This window comes from Salvia miltiorrhiza, chromosome 8 (assembly GCF_028751815.1).
Source record: "Salvia miltiorrhiza cultivar Shanhuang (shh) chromosome 8, IMPLAD_Smil_shh, whole genome shotgun sequence".
NCBI lineage: Eukaryota > Viridiplantae > Streptophyta > Magnoliopsida > Lamiales > Lamiaceae > Salvia > Salvia miltiorrhiza.
Window position 1 is genome coordinate 15960206 of NC_080394.1, and position 16395 is coordinate 15976600.

Below are 16395 nucleotides of genomic sequence, written 5' to 3' on the forward strand. Positions count from 1 at the left end.
TATCTTACCATTCTTAATTTGTTTTCTAATTTCTATTTCGCTTCACTCATTGACACAGTCTTCCGCGATTTGTTTTAAGATTGTATAGACTAATACCAATTTAGAGATAATGAAGTGACTACTTTCGGCCCCCAAAATTAAGTGAATACTCCTTTTTATATAAATTAACAGTATCAAATAAAGAAATTTAAAGGTCGCATCATAAGAGATTCAAACTCAAGACCTTTAACCTTAGACATTAACCCCTTATCGTTGGCGAACACACGCACGCTAAAATTAAGTGAATACTGATTAAGCATGTGTGGACCTAGAATTAGAATTGTTAATTTACGATATCAAAAGTTTTAAATTCAATTTCATTGACGTGATCTCTAAATAATAATTATAATAATAATAATAATAATAAGTGACTAATTTACATAAAAAAAAATTTAAACACCTAAAAGGTGAGGGATTAGGCGGACCCTCAACCTGTAAATATAAAATTAATCGATATTTCATATATTATGTTGCCCAAAAGTGACAATACTCAGAGGAATCAACAAGGAAAAATAGAAATCAAATTGACTAAAAACAACCTTAGAAATAGTCCAAAATTGATTATACCCAGAACAATCAAAGAAGAAATAAACCCAAACAGACTACCTATCATGATGAAAACTGAATCTAAAGTTAGAATAATCAAATTAGTTCATCCTAACCAGAACAAGAAAACAACAAGGAGTAGTAAAGTTGGTGCTTTTCAGCTTAAGTTCGACCTTTTCATTTAAATAAAATCACGAAATCGAGTTTGAACTCTCGTTATTTTAGGACTTTATGTAACATGTGCTTTCGTCTATAGCTTTATTAGGAGGGGAAAAAAATCAGATATTTGTGATGAGTTTGTTGGCGCAGGTGAAACCTAAAAATTAAGGAATTTGTTTGAATTGTTGGTCAATCCGATCGGTGAATTAGGAATATATGTTGCTACATTTTTGTTAGGATTAGAGAGATACTTGGGCTTACAGTTTCCAAATACGCCTTATAGCTAGCAATCGAAAATAGCGGGGGCCTGGCCTAGTTTGTATAAGACGAATTCATTGGTCACAATTTGTGTTCATCAAACGCTATAAATACAACTAAATCATAAAATATGTTATTGAATCTGAATAAATATGTAATAAACATAAATCAGTATGGTAATATATAATAAACTTGAATTTTTGCATGGCTAAGCTTCAGTTATACATTTCACGAGATGGGTCACGTCCATTGAACCGCCGCCACGTGTCCACTCTCGTGCCTATTTATGCAATCTTCTCGCTGCCAGCCCAAAGAACTCACACACACAGCACAATACAGAGGCACACACTTGTTTTCCGCTCCTAAAATCTCCCTCTCTCTCTCTCTCTCTCCTCAACAAACAAATTCTCCTTTTCCGAAAATGTTTATCGAGAGCTTCAAGGTCGAAAGCCCCAACGTGAAGTACACAGACACTGAGATTCACTCTGTCTACAACTACGAAACCACCGAGCTCGTTCACGAGAACAGAAACGGCTCTTACCACTGGATTGTGAAGCCCAAAACTGTCCAATACGAGTTCAAAACCGACGCCCATGTCCCTAAATTAGGGTATGTTTTCCTACTAAGAAAATTGTATTTTTTTTTTTTCGAATTTTTTAATGTTGAGATTGATTTGTTTTTGTAGGGTTATGCTTGTTGGGTGGGGAGGGAACAACGGCTCAACCCTTACTGCTGGCGTCATTGCAAATCGGGAGTGAGTTTTCTTTCTCTTTTTTGAATTAAATTTCTATAAACTGTATAAAAGCGAAATTGAATTTCTAGAATCTATGCAATATCCGATTTTGATGAGCAATGAAGGAATAAGATTGAATTTTGGATGATATCTGTGACGAAAATTGAGAAATGGGAATCTTAACGCAGGGGGATTTCGTGGGCGACGAAAGACAAGGTGCAACAGGCGAACTATTTCGGGTCGCTAACCCAGGCTTCCTCAATCCGGGTCGGGTCCTTCAATGGAGAAGAGATATACGCTCCGTTCAAAAGCTTGCTCCCCATGGTCTGTCTCATAATATTAATATGATGATGATTGGTGATTTATATAGTTAATGAATTTGAGTGTGGTTATTAATCAGGTGAACCCGGACGACATCGTTTTTGGAGGATGGGACATAAGCGACATGAATTTGGGTGACGCAATGGGCAGAGCCAAAGTGTTGGACATTGATCTTCAAAAACAGCTGCGGCCCTACATGGAGCACATGGTCCCACTCCCAGGAATCTACGACGCAGATTTCATCGCCGCCAATCAAGGCGCACGTGCGAACAACGTGATCAAAGGGACCAAGAAGGAACAGGTGGAACAAGTGATGAGAGACATTAGGTAAGATCTAGTAATTAATTCTTTGAGGGTAGAGTAGGGCAATGGCGAATTGAAGTGGTTGATTTGGTGCAGGGAGTTCAAGGAGAAGAAGAAGGTGGAGAGGGTGGTGGTGCTGTGGACGGGCAACACGGAGAGGTATAGCAACGTGGTGGTGGGTCTGAACGACACGAGTGAGAACCTCATGGCCTCCTTGGAGAGGAATGAATCCGAGATCTCTCCCTCCACCCTCTTTGGACTGGCTTGCATTCTTGAGAACGTGCCTTTCATCAATGGCAGCCCGCAAAACACATTTGTCCCGGGCCTCATTGAGCTGGCCATTAGCAGGAACTCTTTGATTGGTGGAGATGATTTCAAGAGTGGGCAGACCAAGATGAAATCGGCTCTGGTTGATTTCCTGGTTGGGGCTGGTATTAAGCCAACCTCCATAGTGAGTTACAATCACTTGGGAAACAACGACGGAATGAACCTGTCGGCACCTCAGACCTTCCGCTCCAAGGAGATCTCCAAGAGCAACGTGGTGGACGACATGGTGGCAAGCAACGGCATCCTGTACGAGCCGGGCGAGCACCCCGACCACGTCGTTGTCATTAAGTATGTCCCGTACGTGGGAGACAGCAAGAGGGCCATGGACGAGTACACCTCCGAGATCTTCATGGGAGGCAAAAGCACCATAGTAATGCACAACACTTGCGAGGACTCTCTTCTTGCAGCTCCCATCATTCTAGACTTGGTCCTTCTTGCTGAGCTCACCACTCGAATCCAACTCAAAGCTCACAACGAGGTTACAATTCATCAACTCTACCTAATTCTTACACTACAACTTTTTTATTAATTATTAATATCAATATCTTGCACTTGCAGGGAAAATTCCACTCTTTCCACCCTGTGGCCACCATCCTTAGCTATCTAACCAAGGCCCCTCTTGTAAGTACACTACAAAAACTCTTTATTCTTACTTTTCAGGACAAAAATCGCTACCAATCAAAACTATAGCTTCCACACAAAAATATAGTTTTCATTTATGTAATTAATTGAAATAGGTGCCTCCGGGAACACCCGTGGTGAACGCGTTGTCGAAGCAGCGGGCGATGATGGAGAACATATTTAGGGCCTGTGTTGGATTGGCTCCCGAAAACAACATGATTTTGGAATACAAGTGAATATTTACCATCTCTTTTTGATCAACTATATTTTCATAAGACTCTGTTTTCATTTTTCTCTCCCTTTTTCCTTACTATTAATCTATTTTTTATGTAGCTATTGCAAGTGTATTTTGTTTGCTCTAGCTCTTTTAGAGCCTAGCTAGCTTATCCCTTATATGTAACTACTTTTCTGTAATTTCTTATTGCCTCTTCTTATTTCCAAGTTAATCTTTTCAAATTAAGAGAAAATATTATTAAATGGCCTTTCTACGTACTTCTATTCTATATTAAGTCATTTTCTGTCTAAAATTTGAGATATATATCAAAACATTATAGATGACTATCCTCACATACAAGTATGAGTCACAAGTTGAGATGAAAAATTATTATACGTACCATGTGAAAAAAATAAAATCGTGGCTTGGAACCTATGATTGTTAAAAGTAAAAAAGTGATAAGCCCGGGAGACATCCAAATTTATTTAAGATATAAGAGAATAAAATAATTATGCTTCATTTTTATTATTTATTTATAAATATATACTAATAACTAATTGCAATATTTTTTCAAAATAAAATGGCTTACAATATTATGTTTATAGTTTATGTCAAAAAACTCATTCGAACCCCAAAATTAATAAAATAATTTCAGCCTTGTGGATATATACTCTACCATTAGTCCATTCGTTCAATGGATGGGGCCGCATGACTCTCGTATGAGTATCAGTATATATAATACTTATAAATTTTGGAGTATATATAATCCATAGTATGGACCCTAGCAAATTAACTGGACCTCCCACTACCTGGCGGCCCATTAAATTATTTGTTATTGGGTATTTAAAATGATCACATAAATTTTTCCTCTCACTATTTATAAAAGATGTGAGATTCAATCTCCACTCAAATATAATTAGCATATTTTTTCTTAAAATATGTGTCATTTTCATTATGTACATCATTTTTGGTGTGTCATAGGTATATTTACGTCTAATATTTATATCTAATATCTTTTGTCCGCCTGACAAATTTCTTATTAATCACAACAATAAATTATCAATTTAAAAGTCATTAGATATGGCAAAATAAAATAAAATCAATGCTCTTTCAGCCATAAAATGAAAATTTAAATTTTAGACTTACAAAAAGGAAATCGGAGACAATTTTTACGGAACATACAAAGTACTTCCTTTGTCCATGATATCGCTTTTATATTTGTCATTTTGGTTTGTCCGTGATATCGTTTCCACTTGTATTTATAGAAGTCGGGTCGACAAACTTCCACTCACAACAATAGTGGGACCCAAACTCCAATCACTATAATATTAACTACTATCTATTACAATCCGCCGCTTTTCTTAAAATTCGCGTAGTCCACAATATGGAAATGATATTGCGGACGGAGGGAGTATATATTATTGAAGATTGATTAAAATGCAAATCATAAATATATTTTGATCCAACTTGGTTGGTTTATGGCTAGGGATGTCAATCCAACTCGAAACCTGTGGGATGGCTCGATTAACCCACCAATTCGAGAGAGTTAGGGCTGAAAATTTTCAACTTGATAAAAATTATAATCCAATTAGCCCGTAACCGAATAGTTCGGTACCCGATAGAGTCGGCCTGAAATTAACCCGAAATCCTATAGGGCCGACCCAGAAATAATATGTTCACTTGATTATATGAAAATTTTCTCGTTATTTGATTTTCAACTTCATTACTTTACTTATGAAAAATAGTATAATAAGATTTCTTTTGCAAATGTTTCTAAAATGTATTTTTGTTCAATATTAGAAATTCAATATTAGAAGTTATACTTATCATTTCACTTCTCTGTATTTTCAATTTAATACTTAACATAAAATATTTAAATGTAAAAATTAAAAAATGATACTCCCTCCGTCCCTGAAATAGGTTCCTCTTTAGGGACGGCACTAGTTTTAAGGAAAAGTGGTAAAGTGTATTGATAGTGGAGAAAAATGTGTTATAATTAGTATTGAGAGTGATGAAAATGTGAAAAAGTGTTATAATTAGTATTGAGAGTGGTGAAAAAGTGAAAAGTAAGAATAAATAAAGTATTATTAGTGGTGGGGTAGTTGTCCAAAAATGGAAATAAAGAAAGAGGAACTTATTTGGGGGACGTCTCAAAAAGGAAAAAGATGAACTTATTTCAGGGACGTAGTGAGTACTTATTTAATAAAAATATTGCATCTTTATATCTCTAAGACTCGCATATTAGTTATTATGTAAGTCGATGTAGAAAAGTTACTTATTTATGTGTGTATTTATTTATTACAAATATAATATTGTTAAGAGAAATATATTAGTTAATTTTTTTAAATAAATTTTTTAGCCCGACTAACCCGATGGGCTAGCCCGAAACCCAAACATTTTTAGGGTTATGGTTGAAAATTTCTAACCCGAAATTTTTTTCAACCCGATTAGCCCCACATCCAAATAATCCGTAATCTGATAGGGCTAGCTTGAAATTCGTTGGATTTGCCCGATTGACATCCCTATTTATGACATTACATGTTACATCTCATTTTTCATCATCGAATATAACATTTTTATTATATGATATTATTAATATACACATGATATGTATTAGTAGCATAACACGTGATATAACATGAATCAAACCCAATTGGTCGTACTCTAGCCTTTGCAGTCTTACAATACTAGCCTTTTTAGGGGAACTAAATGTTTATTTTTATTTTATTTTTAGTTTTTTATGGATACAATGAGAATGCTATTTCATGAGAAATAAAAATAATAAATAAGTCAATATAAATTTATGAATAAATCAATGTAATACATGAATAATCGTGTTTTAATTAATATGGTGAAAATTTTGTCTCTTTTAGAATTCAAACTCATGTGAATACATATTCCTTTGTTACATTAATTTATTTATAAACTTATATTAATTTATTTATTATTTTCATTTCACGCAATTATTTTTAATAAATATTAGTGATAATATTTGAATATCTAAGTTCAAATTCATTCTCATTTCTCATCCTACCTAATTATTATCACCGAATCTTTTCTCTCTATATATTTTATTTTAGGAATTTTCTCTCTCTCACTCTCTCCCTGTCTATATATACATACATTTTTTTGACATTTTAAATTGAATCGACAAGTGGGCCGAGCCCAGGTCTGTCGGCCCAGAATACATTAATACATGTGCGTTGCACGTTAAAGACTAAAGCCGAAGACATTAATCGCTAATTAATGACTTTCGCTCATAACCATGCAAGATCTATTCGTGTCTAATAAATGCAGATTAATGATTATCATTAATCACACCAAACGGGTCAACTTATAATCAATTATAATGGGTCAACCCAGATCCAACCTGGGTACTCTTAAAACTTGCTCTTCCTTTAAGTTAGCTTCCTTCACATCACATGCAACCTCAATTTAATGTTGCTACCAAAATATTATGACAAATACTAATGAGCGGTGAGCCTACCCACACACTAGTTAAATAGGAATTTTTTTAATTATTTTTTCTAATAAAAAAGATTTAATTATCTTATTATATTGTTCAAACTATAGTTATTTTTTAAATTTACAATACAAATAATATAGTAAAATAATGAATTCCTTTTTTTTATTAAAATAAATAAATTAACAAAATTTATAATTAACCGGTGCATGACTGCCACAATCTGACTTCATAGATTTATTGAATACTACTAAAATACTAAACACACTTGCAATTTCATAATAAATTATAAGAACTGTCAACTACTGCACTGTAGTATTTTATGGTGGCATAACTCAACATAAAATATATAAATTGATTTCATATCAAAATATAGAATCATCATAACTCTTTTTCTTCTCTTTTTGTGTGTGGAGAATATCATTACTATTTATTGTAAACCACAAATAAAAGAAATATTATCTCATGTCTCTAATAATAGGTTTATGAGGGAGATAAAAGGACTTTGGTGGTGGTGGCCGGCAGCGATTCCATGGAGGAAGTGAAGCGGTGTTGCGGTTGCGTATGATTATAGAGGAGAGAAAAAATTAATACCCTTTAAAATGCAATCAATAGGATTTAAATATATTTAAAATCTACACTAAACTCCCTAATCTAACTAACCTTAATCTCCGTACCCAAATGAAGTGTGGCTTCATTATTGGGACGGAAGGAGTAATATTTTAGACATCTAAAATTTCAAATCCTACCCTAGCAAACGTAGGTTGAATTTAGTAGCTAGCCAGTGCAGTCGACCCTAACTCAACAAAATGCCTCAACTTTCCATTATTTATTTTGCGAATATCAGACATGTAAATATGTATTAGTTGTATCCGCGAAAAAAAAATATGCATTACTTGTAATATCAATCATGGACACTTATCTATGACTGCATATATTTGTGAATAATTGACTCACATTTTTCTGTTTGCTAAATATTGCTTTTGCGAAAGGTTTGCAATTTCTTTTCTTAGGAATCACTTTATTCCTTCCAATATAATATGCTTGCTTTCCTCTTTCTATCTTCACTATATACTTTTTTCTTCCTGACCAAATCATGTATTATCGTATATTATAGTTTGTAAACAAAAAGCAAAATATGCTAAGAAATTGCATGATTTTTTTTTAAAGTATAAATAAACTTAGTAGAAAAAGCGCGCGCGCACACATATATACAGTGACGGAGGGAGGGGGGGTCCAGTGGGGGCACTGGGCCCCACTGGAAATTTCAAAATAATTACTATATATATAGTAATATTTATATTTTTAGTTAAATATATGTACTTTTAATTCTAAAAAAAATCTCTTTTTTTCCTTAAAACAATCATAAATTCACAATATTTTTTAATTTAGGTGGATGTTATTTTATATTGTTTGTTATTATTTTTAATTGAAAGAGGAAATTTGAATTTTCAATTATCTATAATGAACGATCATAAAAAAAATAGTAAATTTTGAATTTTAAATGTAACTTTTTTTATAATCACCTTGCAATTTACTTTCCTTGTTTATTTTACTTTTTAAATTATGTTATAGATTGTTTGTTTTAGTTTCTTTATTAATATTATAACTTGATTTTATTATGTATTACATATTATAGTTTTCCTTAATAAAATTCCCATTTAATATTAGATATTATAGTTAATATATTTAAGTAATTAATCTTAGTTCATATCAGTTATTAGCTCAAACCATATGCTAGTGAATTAGTTTTCATTTCTTTTTTGTATATATGTTATTCGTATTTACATTATTAATGAGGATTTAGTATTTCTTTAGTTATGCGAAGTAGTGCGTTAGTGAATGAATCCAATTATTACTTTTATTTTCAGATATCAAGTTATTAATTATTATTAATAATCCTAAATTTTGTTATGTAAGTTATTAAGACATATTTTGATTAATCTTAGTACCTCAAATTGAAAGAGATTTTTTTGATTCCACGTCGAAAGAGATTTATTTTAAATATTACAATGAAGTTTTTATATTATAATTTTAGAATACTAAATGTAAAAAAAAATACTATATGTTATAATATAGCAATGCCTAGCTATTAATTTTAAACGATGCATTGTACATAAAATAAATTGATAAAAAAATAATTTTATTTTTAATTTATATATATATATATATATATATATTATTTTAAAATTATTACAAATTGGGCCCCCCTGAAACAAAATCCTGGCTACGTCACTGCATATATATATATATATATATTATCCAAATTAATAAATCCAGGCTTTACACCACTCCCCTTCAATTATAGAACAAATTGATTAATTTCGAGTCCTAATTATTAATATTATTTTTTTTAAAAATGCGATAAATCCAAGCTTACACCACTCCCCACCGACGCAAACATTTACAACAAACCGCGGCTTTAAACAAAAAAAAAATGAATGCATAGAAAAATAGAGGAATTGCATGATAATGACAACAGCCCATGTGAGCATCTCGCCCCACACTATATACATACACACCCACCACTCCTTCCTTCACCCCCCAATCCTCACTCTCTCACACACACTTGGAATTCCTTGGCAGATCTCTTAAATGGCGAGAATTTTGCTGCTGCTTTTAGCTGCGTGCGTCGTTCCGGCCATCGTCACCGCTCGTTTCGTGAGCGAGTCGTTCCATGTGCAGGGCTCTGTCTACTGCGACACCTGCCGCTGCGGCTATGAGACCGACGCCACTGAGTATATGGCCGGTGATTAAATCCTCTCTCTCTCTCTCCGTCACACACACACACACATGTTGGGTTAAATTTGAATTATTCTTTAGATCTATGTTAATGGTGTGTCCGTGTGTGTTAACTTGGGCATTGCTTGATTTCTAGTACAATTTAGTGAGGGTTTTTCGTCTCGCCGTTTCAATGAAGCTACTCGCCATATTGGGATTTATTGAATTTTGCTGGTCTTGTTTGTGTAAATCTTTGTCCTTTTGAGTATTTTGGAAGTTAATAATAAAAATTGAAAAATGCGTAGTGCGTAAGTGTAACATAGACTCAAGCTGGATCCCATCTACCCAATATAATTTAATAATCTAACAAAATTGCTAGGTTTTAAATTTTCATGAATTGAAATAAACAAGAAATGGTGGGCTTTAATTTTTGTTAACGCGCAATGATCACACAAGTAGATCCAGCTTATAAAACATTTATTTTTAGGATTAATTACTTAGACAAAAATAGTTTAGGCTAATGTATTGCTTAATAATATGGACTGAAATATTTGGATAATTTCTATCATTTGAGTTAGTTTTGTCTCATTTATATTCTATTGAAAGATTGAGATTGAAAAAATCCTAATAATGAAGAAAAAAGATATTCAATCATATATAAGAAGTAAACATGTGGTGTATAATATGGTAAGGAAGGAGTGTGTGAAGATCTAACCAACTAATAGACTCGAACAAGATAGTTGTACATTGCATTGGAGCTCATATTTGTGAATAATATGATAATCAAATTGGAACGTATAGTTGTTAATGACATTGGTTTTTATAGATATAAACCCGGAATCCAAATAGTGTGGTCGGGTAGCATACATTGATCAAAAGTGAAGCATATACATATGTGGTTACATAAATACTAGTAGTAGTATTATTTAGCTTAACCGAAGATGGTGCGGTGCAGGTGCCACCGTGAGAATCGAGTGCCGCAGCAAGGACTCCGATAAGATCACCTACTCCACCGAGGCCGTGACCGATCACAGTGGGCGTTATGCAGTCGATGTGGCGACTGACTGTGGTGACGACGTCTGCGACGCCATCCTGGTGAAGAGCGCGAACCCTGAGTGCGCCACCCCGAATGCCGGGCGCGACCGTGCCCGCGTCATCCTCACCCGCAACAACGGCATGACCTCCAACATTCGATACGCCAACAACATGGGATTCCTAAAGAAGACGGCTTTGCCCAACTGCGCACAGATCCTCCAGAAATACCAAGAAACAGAGGAATTTTGAAACTTCTTCTTTTTCACTTGCATCCATCCTAAGTTAGTAGTTTGATTGTTTCATCTGTTTTGAGATGATGGTGTTGTGTTATGTGTAATTTTGTGCTTCGTCACTTAAATGTGGCATCCACGATTACAATATTGCAATAGTTACTCGCTATTGTTGATGCCCGCCCGTTTCTTTTCTTGCCTATGTGAAGACTTGGTTGATGCGTAGGATTCTTTTCCATCCATACAAAATATCGTTTATATCCTAATGTTTTTAATTTTTGTACAAATATGTCGAAATTATAGTAAAATACCTAATCTATTTCTACAAGAGATACTTGGTCCATTAATAAAAAGTGGAGTATATTACAATTATCTTATTTGACATCCAATATATAGTTAATCAAGTATCATATCCATATGAAATGAAACACAAAAGCATGGTGAATAATCTAATATTGATATCTAATATTGATTAATATTATAATCTAATATTAATCAAGTATCAAGTGAGAGGAAATTTATTATTAAGAAAACATAAACAATGATTAAAATGTAGTGAATTAACTCAGATAAAATATCAAAAAATAAACAACTGGTCCTAGAAAATGTAATGGCTCAATAAACTTGTGCAATCAATCTATCAAGCCAGTTAGCAAATTTTAATCCAATCTAGTGAGAATTAATGCCCAGGAGAAATAAGAAAGTACAAATGTCGAGTTGTGCGTAAAAGGAAAAATCAACTCTCGAGTTGAACGCAAGAATCTTAGCTGAAAACGAAAGACCGTACCAAGCTCATTTCAATCTTGCGCAATTAGGGTACCAATATATAAATGCGTATGATAAAAAGAACCCAAAAGAAAATCCCACAATCTGTGACTATTTTCAACAATCCCCCACACAATGGTATCGGCTTCTAGTAGTGACATTTTTTATCGTTATATGTGTCAAAATCGTCATTAAAACATTCTAGTGAGAATTTTTGTGGTAGTCGGTAAATTAGGGCTATATCAATTGTCGCTAATAGCTATAGTGACGACGATAAAATATTGTCACTGCAAAACAAATTATTGTGGCAAATGATGTTATCACTTAATAAGATTAAATTGTGTCGAATTTTTTTCGTTACTATATTTTAAAAATTTTAGTCATGATTTAAGCTCGTCACTATAGTTTTTGTTTGCAGTGACATGATATCTTCATCAATATAATTATGTAATTTAGTAGCATTATACAATCGTCACTAAATTTTTCAGTCTATAGTCACATGTATTCGTCTTCACTACAATTCCCTCATTTAGTGATATGAATGTTACAGTCACTAAATAAACCAGCATGTAGTCACTAAAACACATTCAAATAGTCACATGCTATAATCGTCACTAAAATTGCACAATTATAGTGACGAAAAGTCATATTCTTCACTAAATTTTTCATCATATAGTTACAATCAATTTTCGTCACTAAAATTTTCTTTAATAGTCACACATACTTATAATTGTCGTCACAAATTTTTTTAAATTATTGTCATTAAAATTAAGATTTGTAGTGACATAGCTACTGTATCATTAAAATTAGTTCATTTAGGTACTATAATGTTTAATTTTAGTGACATATATTATTATCATTATAATTGTCGTCACAAATTCTAAATTATTTAGTGACCAAAAAAATATTAAAAAATGGTCAGAAGAGTAGCGTAATAATAATACATAATTTGTCAGTAATACTCTTGACGTCATCATTATAGATATTCTTATAATATAATTTATTTATTGAATAATATAAAAATAATAACATCATTAATCATCCATATAACGGAATATAATATACAAAATCAATAAAAATATAATAAACTGATATTTCGTTCACATTCCATAAGCATCATAACAAAAAAGATAAAGGATTAAGTATCAGATTCCCCCTATTGATTGCGTCCATATCGCGTTTAGCCCCTACCATCAGGGGGGAGAGCTGCCCACTAACGGACATTAAAAGGCGGGGGGAAATTGGTGCGATAAAGTCACGTTGAGGTGTCCGTTAAAAGGCGGGGGGGGGGGGGGGGGGGGTGGAAATTGGTGCGATAAAGTCACGTTGAGGTAGTGGGCAGCTCTCCCCCTGAGTCCCTGACGGTAGGGGCTAAACGCGATAGGGACGTCATCGATAGGGGAAATCTGGTACTTAAGCCAAAGATAAACTTAAACATGCTACGCTACAGCCTACAGTTTTAGACTAAAATTTGAGTTTAGGAATTAGACATAGTTTTTTTTTTTTTTTTGAAAAAGCCTTCATTAAAGCCCATAAACAAATTGCCGGCGAAGCCCATTTCAACACAGTAACCCGCCAAAATCAATAAATTAGACGACACGTCCCAACAACCACCGGCCGGCCGCCGATTTCCGCCGCCGAAGCTCCGACGATCTTTATTTCAAGTTGGTATACCGATTTCGCCCGTCTCATAGCTAATATTTCTTTCTTTTCGATTCGATTTTCTCTATCTTCGATATGCAGCTCTCTTAGTTCTGAGTCTTAACAGAATTTTGTAAAACTAGGTTGTCGGAATGGAACTCGTAGTATTCAATCTGAAATCGAAATAGTTTGGAGGAATAAACCAAATTTTTCATGATTTTCATGGCATAATCCTGCATTTTCCCCTCTCTTTCTGTAGTTCAATTTAGCTGCATTTTATGTGTGTGAACTGGAAGATCGCGTGAATAGGCTCTGACTTTAGTCTTGGGAAGATGTAATTGGGATTCAAACTCATTATCTTCAGTAGTTTGTAGTCTTGTTCGATTCTTTTAGCTGAAAATTTGGATTTGAAATGTTAAAACTATTTGTTTGTGATGCCTTGATTCAATGTTAAACTGCTTATGTCGTATATAGGGGCTTTAAATTTCAAGAATGACTGCTGTTGCTGCTAGTGCTCTTTATCAATCTTTCTGCTCAAAATGTATAGTTAGAGAGGGTTGCCATTCTCATTCTTGTAAGAGATTTCAAGAATTGTCCATTAGATCACCTCAAGTTGGTTTTTGGGGCGATAACAAGGGCTATGTAGGAAAAAGAAACAGCTATAGACTATCTAGATTGCATTTTTTCTGTTCATCAAAGCGGCTGCATCCAGTTTCTTCCGTTTCCTCTACCAAGAGCCATTCTTATAGTTCTCAGACTGCAGAGAGTGAGTGAATTGCATTTGGAACCGTTTGTTGATGTTTCTGCAGTCTTCATTATGTTTTTGCATGATGCTTGAGCAAATCCTGCAATATTTTGCAGATGAGTCTGTTTTGATATTGATGCGGCATGGAGAGTCAATGTGGAACGAGAAGAATCTTTTCACTGGTTGTGTGGATGTGCCCTTGACGAGTAGAGGAGTGGAAGAAGCAATTGAAGCTGGGAAGAGAATTAGCAACTTTCCTTTGGACATCATCTACACGTCAGCATTGATCCGTGCTCAAATGACAACTATGCTTGCCCTAACACAACACCACTGCATGAAGGTATTTTGTGTTGTAGATATGTTTCAAACCTGAATATTAGCTAGCACGTTTTTTCTTCTAATGAAAAACCTTCACAGACATAATAGCTGCAATCTTTGATGCTATCTGTTGACCTGGAATCGTCTGTTGAGTTGGTATTGTTGGTTTTGGTTGTAATGTAATAATCTAATTTTCTTCTGTTCGCTTTACCACTGCATGTTCTGCTACATGAAAAGACCTCAAGAAACAAGAGTAGAAGCCAACGAGAATTAGTAAAAGGTCTTTGTAGATTCTTGATCCTTATTTTAAAGATTTAGCCTATTCCACTCATCTAATGCATAGCTTTGTATTTAAACAAGTTAATTGACCAAATTCCTCGATGGAAAGAGAAATACATGTTTTGGAAATTTACCTACTCATATTTACCAGGTTCCTATAATTATGCATCATGATGAGACTGAACAAGCAAGGACGTGGACCCAGATTTACAGTGAAGACACTAAGAAGCAATCTATTCCCGTCATCAAAGCATGGCAACTGAACGAGAGAATGTAACTCTATATCTAGTTGTTATCCGTTATCTCCTTATCTACTTTATCATATTTATTGCCAGTTATGACGATGTACATTTTTTACTCACAGGTATGGGGAGCTACAAGGTTTTAATAAGCAGGAAACAGCTGAACTGTATGGCAAGGAGCAAGTTTACAACTGGCGCAGAAGTTATCACGTTCAGCCACCAAACGGGGAGAGCTTAGAGATGTGCTTGGGGAGAGCCGTTGCCTTCTTTAAAGAGCATGTAAGCAATATGCATATAATCGTGATCTTTAGGCTTGCCTTTGGAGGGATTTCTATTCTTAGACGAATTATATTCTTGCAGATTGAGCCTCAGCTTTTGAGGGGAAGACATGTGATGGTCGTAGCTCATGCAAATTCACTGAGGTCTATAATCATGTATCTTGATAAGCTGACTTCGGAAGAGGTAACAAACTTTTATCGGTTCACATTTTACTGTCTGCACATGGTGAATAACAAAAAAGAGTATCACTGATATATTTCTTATCAAAAGGTTATAAATTTAGAGCTCTCAACTGGTGTACCTATGCTCTACATCTATAAAGAGGGACACTTCATTAGGAGAGGAAGTCCTCATGGATCTTCTGAAGCTGGAGTCTATGCTTATACAGAGGTACACTTTCGTCGGTTACCAACACTTGACTCGTGAATGTTCTCATTTTACGACTGTATATGTTGAATTGGGATGGTTAGTTAGAGAAACCGCGCCTATACAATTTAATTTCATCAACTTCAGATTGAACTATAATGGATAATTAACAGCTTGTTATTTACACTGTATGTCTTAGTTTAGGTAAAAATGGCAGCTTTTCATCATAATTGATACTACCTCTTAATTGATATTTCTTTTTGGCATAATTGCTTCTTATATCTTCAAAATAAACTAAAGAGTCATTAAAGGGCCATTCGCAATCTTACTCCAAATTAGAGTTTTTCTCCGTGTTGGATTATTAATAGAGTTTTGAATAGTAATACTCCCTCTATATATGGAATATCACATTAAAATGAAGGCGTATACAATCTCTAATGAAGTTTTGCATTGTGATCAGATCATCTCATGAAATTGTTTGTTTCTTTGTTGCAGAGCTTGGCTGTGTATCGGCAAAAATTAGTCGAAACTCCCAATGAATCATGAGACGAGATATCGTCATACTAAAAATATTTTCAATATGTTGTGTTACACATTAATTTTTTTATTTCTATTTTTGTCAGTTTCAATATCTATTTTGTTCAATGCATTTGAAAATATTGCTTTGTGGAGTATTTCATTTTTCTTTATCTGTCATTGAATTGTGCCGGAAAAAAGTTTCTTCTAAAATCTCTATAAAAGATTCACTAGACTGTTTAAGCTCTGTACCGATGCAAACACGCGCAAGATT

General features: G+C 34.1%; 3 protein-coding genes across 6 annotated transcripts; all 3 read left to right on the forward strand.

The window, feature by feature from the left end:
• Nucleotides 1–1317: 1317 nt before the first annotated feature.
• Nucleotides 1318–3784, forward strand: LOC131001400 (inositol-3-phosphate synthase). The gene is made up of 7 exons (XM_057927782.1): nt 1318–1611; nt 1688–1756; nt 1924–2059; nt 2136–2383; nt 2456–3164; nt 3245–3307; nt 3424–3784. Exons 1-7 carry the CDS (start codon nt 1424–1426, stop codon nt 3541–3543), a joined length of 1533 nt encoding a protein of 510 aa, XP_057783765.1. The 5' UTR covers nt 1318–1423; the 3' UTR covers nt 3544–3784.
• Nucleotides 3785–9377: 5593 nt separating this feature from the next.
• Nucleotides 9378–11150, forward strand: LOC131001401 (major pollen allergen Lol p 11-like). The gene is made up of 2 exons (XM_057927783.1): nt 9378–9733; nt 10661–11150. Exons 1-2 carry the CDS (start codon nt 9580–9582, stop codon nt 10987–10989), a joined length of 483 nt encoding a protein of 160 aa, XP_057783766.1. The 5' UTR covers nt 9378–9579; the 3' UTR covers nt 10990–11150.
• A 2095-nt stretch (nt 11151–13245) lies between these two features.
• On the forward strand, nt 13246–16279 carry LOC131001402 (2,3-bisphosphoglycerate-dependent phosphoglycerate mutase 1-like). Of its 4 annotated transcripts, none has more exons than XM_057927784.1 (8): nt 13246–13399; nt 13851–14142; nt 14238–14461; nt 14870–14991; nt 15083–15239; nt 15321–15422; nt 15510–15629; nt 16101–16279. In XM_057927784.1, exons 2-8 carry the CDS (start codon nt 13869–13871, stop codon nt 16149–16151), a joined length of 1050 nt encoding a protein of 349 aa, XP_057783767.1. In that variant the 5' UTR covers nt 13246–13399; nt 13851–13868; the 3' UTR covers nt 16152–16279. The 4 variants fall into 4 exon arrangements, with proteins under 4 accessions (XP_057783767.1, XP_057783770.1, XP_057783771.1 ...); XM_057927786.1 differs by having other exon boundaries at nt 13267–13403; XM_057927787.1 differs by lacking the exon at nt 13851–14142 and having other exon boundaries at nt 13249–13399.
• The last annotated feature ends 116 nt before the right edge of the window (nt 16280–16395 follow it).